This window comes from Nicotiana tabacum, chromosome 15, assembly GCF_000715075.1.
Source record: "Nicotiana tabacum cultivar K326 chromosome 15, ASM71507v2, whole genome shotgun sequence".
NCBI lineage: Eukaryota > Viridiplantae > Streptophyta > Magnoliopsida > Solanales > Solanaceae > Nicotiana > Nicotiana tabacum.
The window spans coordinates 2,211,216-2,218,140 of record NC_134094.1 but is presented as its reverse complement, the minus strand read 5'-3'; the positions used below and the strand labels follow the sequence as shown (position 1 = coordinate 2,218,140).

At 34.9% G+C, this 6,925-nt stretch overlaps 1 protein-coding gene across 1 annotated transcript; it reads left to right on the top strand.

The window, feature by feature from the left end:
- Positions 1-2,354: 2,354 nt before the first annotated feature.
- On the top strand, positions 2,355-4,211 carry LOC107798354 (uncharacterized). Its single transcript, XM_016621329.2, has 2 exons — positions 2,355-2,760; positions 3,594-4,211. The coding sequence occupies exons 1-2, from the start codon at positions 2,355-2,357 to the stop codon at positions 3,842-3,844; spliced, it is 657 nt and encodes a 218-aa protein (XP_016476815.1). The 3' UTR covers positions 3,845-4,211.
- Positions 4,212-6,925: the final 2,714 nt, after the last annotated feature.

The following is a 6,925-nucleotide window of genomic DNA, read 5'->3' as shown; positions in this document are numbered from 1 at the left end:
CAAATCTCATGTGCTGACTCACGCCAGTTGCATGCATCCGGGCAGGTCGGACCCGAATCGCTAAAATTTTTGTCGGCCCATCAAAAATGAATTAAGGAAAAATAGTCATCACTTTGTCATGATTGTTCCTTATGTTTTGGCGTTTTAGGGCCACAAAATAGGAATTTTGCCCGATTCCTAAATTTTTGTGTGGTATAGCCCACGCCATCTACATGCATCCCGGCGACCAAACCGGAGTCGCCTAAAATTTTTTTCGACCTTTCAAAAATAACCTAAGAAACAATAGTCATTAATTCGTCATGGTCGTTCCTCATTTTTGGTATTTTAGGGCCATAATACTGGAAATTCGCCCGATTACTTGATTTTCGTATGTTATAGCTCACGCCATCTGCATGCATTTGGGTGATTGGACCTGAATCACCTACTGGCCCATAAAAAATAACCTAAGAACTAATAGTCATCGCTTCGCCATGACCGTTCCTCATTTTTAGCGTTTTAGGGCCATAAAAATAGAATTCTGCCCGATTTCCAAATTTTCGTGTGCCATCTGCTATATCCAACTCCATCTGCATGAATCCGGGCGATCGGACCTGAATCGCCTAAAATTTGTCCAGCCCATCAAAAATGACCTTAGCAACAATAGTCATCGCTTCGCCATGACCGTTCCTCGTTTTTGGCGATCGGACCCGAATCACCTAAAATTTTGTCGGCCCATCAAAAATGACCTAAGGAATAATAGTCATTGCTTTGCCATGACTGTTACTCTATTATCTGTGATCGCCTAAGTGATTTTCGGTTGATCGTTTATTTGTTGTTATTATTCTTCATTTTCTTATAAAGTGGGAGATACCGATGAAATTCATAAATTGCCTATATATGCGTTATCTAAAATTCGTCCATGTATTATTTATGATCGCCTAAGTGATCTCTTGATGGCTTATTAGTTATTACCAGCATCATTTTTGGGTAGATCGCTTATTAGTTATTACAAGATCATTTTTAATAAAGTGGAAGATACTGGTGATCCGATAAATCGCGTATGTGTTATCTAGAAATCGCATATGAATTTATGATCATCTAAATGATATATAGTTGATCGCTTATTAGTTATTACCACGATCATTTTTATAAAGCAAGAGATCATGATGTAATCATAGATCATCTATGTGTTACCTAGATATTGCCCATATATTATTTATGATCGTTTAAGTGATCTCCGGTTGATCATTTATTAATTATTACCAGGATTATTTTTTATAAAATGAAAGATCTTGATAAAATCATATATCGCATATGTGTTATCTAAAAATATCGCACGTATTATTTATGATCGCCTAAGTGATCTCTTGTTTGATCGTTTATTAGTTATTACCATAAATCGTCTATGTATTATCTAGAAATCACATATAAATTTATAATCATTTAAATAATTTTCAATTGATTGCTTATTAGTTATTATCACGATTAGGCGGAGATCACGAGAGTGATTCACGGTTTGTCTTAGCCGTTCATGAATTTGTTTTTACATAAAAGAAAATCTACACTTTTTTTACTTTGTTCTTCATGATGTTCTTCTTATCTGGACATCCTGAAATTAATGCCATCACGTGCATAAAAGTTAAATTCACTGTATGACAAAATTCACACATTATTAATGTATCATTATCCCAACGGTCTAATCACTTAAGTTTCGCATTCAAATTTTCAAAAAGCCAAACTTCCACAAATTTCTGCACCCTTAGTACACCTACTCTCGTCCACTTGTCTCCTCTTCTAAATCCGTGACCTTTTGCATTTAGCTAAAGATTTTTCTGTCCCTAGTCTTTGTAATATATATTTAATTATATTCAATTACAGTTTAAATATTTTTTTTATTATCTCCATGTGATTTATAGGTTACGGGTTCGAACCGTAGAAGCACTCATTAATGCTTGCATTAGGGTAAGCTATCTACATCACACCCCTGAGGGTGAAGCTCTTTCCCGGATCCGAAATAAACGCAAAATATTTTATGCACTGGACTGCTCTTTATATTTAACCGGTTGTAACCAAAAAAAATTCTTTCTCTATTTTTCAGGTTGTTTGCTATAAAATTTTGAGTTTAGTTATGTAAACGATTAGTAGAAATAGATTTTTATACTATCAGGTTTAAGTTATATATAACGTCAGTTTAAAAATAATTACACTATTAAGTTAGTCAAATAGTATGTATAAGTAATCCCTCTTAAAATATACTATTCGTAATCTTGAAAATAATTGAGATTACTTACTACAACAAGTTAAGACGTCTAATGATGTAAAGATTATTTACGCTTATGTATATATTACTTAAATTAAAAGTTTTTGTAATATATATGCACGCACACTCACAAACACCACAATTAAACAACCCCCACTATTTCTCTTTCATTCACTCAACAAAATATTCTCTTTTTTTATCAATGGGAAACTGCAACTGTTCAATGAAAGCAGTGACAGATGCAAGAAAATTAGATTTTAACTTTGCTCGTGTTATGACAGATTCTGGAGAAATATTAAACCTCAAAGGTCCTAAATTAGTTCGACAAGTCCTAGATGAATTCCCAGGTTACAACATTTTTAGTTCAAATCGTTTGTCTTCTCCATTACATGATCAAGAATTACTCGTCGACGGCGAATTCTACTATCTCCTCCCTGTGATTGAAAAAGAGCCAATTCGAGTTTCATCAACTAATTTGACAAAAGGGTCAGCTATGGAAGTTTTGCCAGCTCAACGAGAAGGTATTGTTAGATAGGAATAGTTTAATTTGTAACATATATTCTTGAAGTGTGTTGCCATCTCGTCTAATAAAAGTTTAAACTGTTAAAAATAGTCACTTTAATTTACTTAATTATATTTTCGTCACGCTAAAGGGGAGTCTTGGCGTAACTAGTAAAGTTGATGTCATGTGATGAGGAGGTCATGGGTTCAAGCCGTGGAAACAAACTCTTGCAGAAATGTAGGGTAAATTTGCGCACAATAGACCCTTGTGGTTCGATCATTCCCGGATCATACGCATAGCGGAGGCTTAGTGCACCGGAATGCCCTATATTTTCATCACGCCTTTCACGTGTGGGCCAAGTTTTTTTTTCATGAGTGTAAATTGTTTTTTATAGTGGAGGCGGTGAGACTCGACCTCGGGTATCTCTGTCTGCTATGATACTTTAATTTGTTAAAGTGTGATCATTTTATCTAAAAGTTTAAACTATTACAAACATACTTTTATTTGCTTAGTTACATCTTTAACATGTATGAAGAGTGAATGTATCCCACCCTGGATGGCAAAAATGAGTTTGAATGCTATATACATTAAATAAAAACTTGGTTTTTTTCTATTTTTATTTAAAACTTGAATTTTTGAATGATATATACATTAATTAAAAACTTTGGTTTTTTTCTATTTTTATTTAAAACATTTGTAAGGTCGCTAGTTCACCTCCCACTAGACACTATATCTTTTAATTTTTTAACTTTTTCTTCTTCTTTTTTATTCAACCATCTTAGTAGAAATTCTGTCTCCGCTAGTGCGCCTGAAAGCCTTTTTCGTACTTTCTGATTTTGTATTTCCTAACAGGTGTTTGGAGAGTGAAGCTAGTTATCCATCCACAGCAATTAGAGGAAATATTATCAGAGGAAGGGAATACAGAAGCTTTAATTGAGCAAATGAGGATAGTTGCAACTGCAAATTCAGCTGCAAAGCACAAAAGAAGTACTTCTTGTGGAGTTAATTGGAAGTCTACTCTTCCTAGTGTATTTAAGCTGCCCAATGAAAAACAGAATAAAATACTAGCATTGGATCAGTCCTCCACCAGCAGCCCTAAATAATGGATCTTTTGTCTCCAATAGAGTTTCCGCCGCACGAATTTGAATTAGTCAGACCAGTAGAGTGGAAAGAGATCGAGATAAAGGAAAGTGAAGTAGCAAAAAATGGTCCATTATATAGAAGGTAAATTAGATTCAACTATGTACAAGAGTATAACAAGGATTTGCCCAAGTATTAGTGATAACATCGATCGTGATTTTGATACGGAGCTGGAACTGCTAACTAGAATGACAGGTCCTTTAATAGGACCAATAGCAGTTGGTTTATGTTAGTTATGGAAAATTACAGGATTTTCATTATGTTGTTAATTTTTTTTTTTGGTAATTAAAATTTTATATAATACCAGGGAAAAAATATTTACAAATCAAACCAGAACCCTTAGAGCTTTGTCATGTTGTTAATTAACATCTCTCATTATTTATTTTCAGTTTTTGTTTTCCGGAGGATTTTAGTCTGGGGCGAAGCTAGAGAACGAGTTACGGGTTCGGCCGAACCCAATAGTTTTAGTTCGAACCCTGTATTTGTTTGATGAAATTCGTTAAATATGTACAAATTATTAATTTAGAACCCACTAACTTAAAAATAATTAGAATCCGGAACATATAAACTTCAAATTCTGACTCCGCTTCCGATTTTAGTTACAAAAGGTCACAAATATGCCCTTAATATCATCATGTGAGACACTTGCATGTTAACTTGGTAACAAATTTAGGCCTTAATTGGAAAAAGGACTGTTATGTCAGAATTAAAAGTTTAATAGTAGTAAAAGTTTATGGTTTAGGTGAGATTGAATGCACCTTTTGAAGTAGTGTAGATTACTTCTGTGTCATTTTTTCTTTGGAAATTGAAATACGTTACTTAATTAAATTAAATAATGTACATGCAAGTGTCTACCCCATTAAGATTTAAAAAGAAAAAATTGTCCTTGTAATATTCTCTGAAGTGTTTGAACAACAGTTAATTAACAAAAGCAATTAATAGGCTTATATTTTAGTTCATGTTTATAATAGCAGTCATGAAAACTAGCACAATACATAAATAATTGAGAGAAGAAATTAACTTACATCAGGTTTCGAACACTTGAAAAACGTCTCCTTGTATTTAAAGGAGTCCACGCTATGAAATGGTGTGTGACAAGTCCACATCGACCCATATGAAACACTACAAGAAATTTCACTTTTAGTCGCAGTTAAACGCGGCGACTTCCCAAATCGCTACTAAGACTCTTTACTTATCGTGGCAACCAGGTTTATCGCCATCAATAGGCATAAGTTCGTTATAGTCGCCCCTACACCGAAAATCTATTTTCTTATAATATTGGTATGGATTGGTCAAAAGTGTTGCGAAAGGCAAATGAACTATATATATAATAGGAAAAAGTCCAAAATTGCCCCTCTACTATAGTATATAATTTAAGTTTGTCCCTCATTATAGTTTTCGTTCAGATCCACCCCTACCGTTAACAAACTTTCTAGAATTGCCCTTAACCCTAACGGATCTCCACCGTGACACCTAATCCCTCAATTTTTTCCATGTCAGCTGCCAAGTCACTCGACCCCCTCCCCTCCTGCCACTTCAGGTTACTCATCTCTAATCTCATTTACTCATTTATCTCTCCTCCTTTACCACCCCCACTTATCTAAACCCCTCACTTTCTCTCCCTTTCCATCGTTAGCTCCTTTCTTCTTAATCTACATAAATCGACAGTAAACTCATAACAAAGCACACTTCTAAGAAAATTCAACAAAGTTCTATCATAACATAAAGGTACCAATTTGGTATTTAAGTGAAATCTTATAGATGAAGCAGGAGAAAGGTACCAATTTGGTATTTAAGTGAAATCCTATAGATGAAATATGGGAAGTGAGTTGGGGTTTTCTTGTTGGTAAGCGATGGCGTTCACCGGTGGTCACTATATGTTTGGAGCAGGTTTCCGGCGTTGTATCTAATAATTATTAAAATAATTTTTTAGTGTAATTTCTTTCGACTATTATTTGACGCCATCTTTGTAATTCGAAGTTGGAACAAATCAACAAAGATAGGATTAACTTGAGAGAACAAATTAATAGAAAAGTCATGTTCATCACGTGATATTGCTTCCTTATTAGCTAAAGTGAAGCAATTTTTTGCACAGTGATAACACGAGCAGATTTCTAATTAAGTTTCACCGATTTTTTATTAACATGAGCAACTATTTAAAGGTCACAGGAAAATAAAAACCAACAAGCAAATCCGAGAATTTCAGTGGGATCTGGCGAGGTTCTATTTTCCGGCGAAGTTCAAAAAATGGCGAAACCTCTGATTTTTTAGTTCCAATAAATTGGAAAGAAGAAAAAGAAAATAAGTAGAAGAAAATGAAGGAAGGGGGTAAGTCAGTGGTGTTGGCCTTGTAAATTTTCCGGCGAGTTTCACCAGTTCCGTTTGCTTATTTGGTGGAACGGGGTTGCTGTTTGGATGATGGAACACGAAGAAAAAGAAGAAGAGAAGAAGGGAAACGAAGAGGGGGCCAGTATAGTGGAGGTTAGTACTACCGGAGGAATTTTTTGGTGAGCTGCCATGTTATCCGGTGGTTTTGGTGTGAATTTATTTTGGATTGAAAGAGGAAGATGAAGGTCATGTTGTGTGGTGTGTGATGATGAGGTTAATTTTAATGTGGGACCTGCTGATATGGAAGCTGATATGGACAAATTAATAGAGGATTGGGAGCTACGGTGGAGATCTGTTAGGGTTAAGGGCAATTCTAGAAAGTTTGTTAACTGTAGGGGTGGATCTGAACGAAAAGTTTAACGGGGGACAAACTTAAACTATATACCATAGTAGATAGGCAATTTTGGACCTTTTCCCTATATAATCCTAGTATTGGATCAGTCGGACCAGTAGAGTGGAAAGAGGCCGAGATAAAGGAAAGTGGAGTGGCAAAAAAGGGTCTGTTATATAGAAGGTAGATTAGATACAACGATGTACAAGAGTATAACAAGAATATTTGCTTAAGTAATATTAGTAAATATACATCGATTGTGATCTTGATACGGAGCTGGAACTGTTAACTAGGATGACAGGCCATTTAATAGGAGCAATAGCAA

Bases quoted from the DNA above. Each gene is read 5' to 3' on its own strand.
- LOC107798354 (XM_016621329.2), top strand. From the start codon at position 2,355: ATGCACGCACACTCACAAACACCACAATTAAACAACCCCCACTATTTC. The intron at 2,761-3,593 runs GTATTGTTAGAT...ATTTCCTAACAG, and splicing joins TTTGCCAGCTCAACGAGAAG to GTGTTTGGAGAGTGAAGCTA.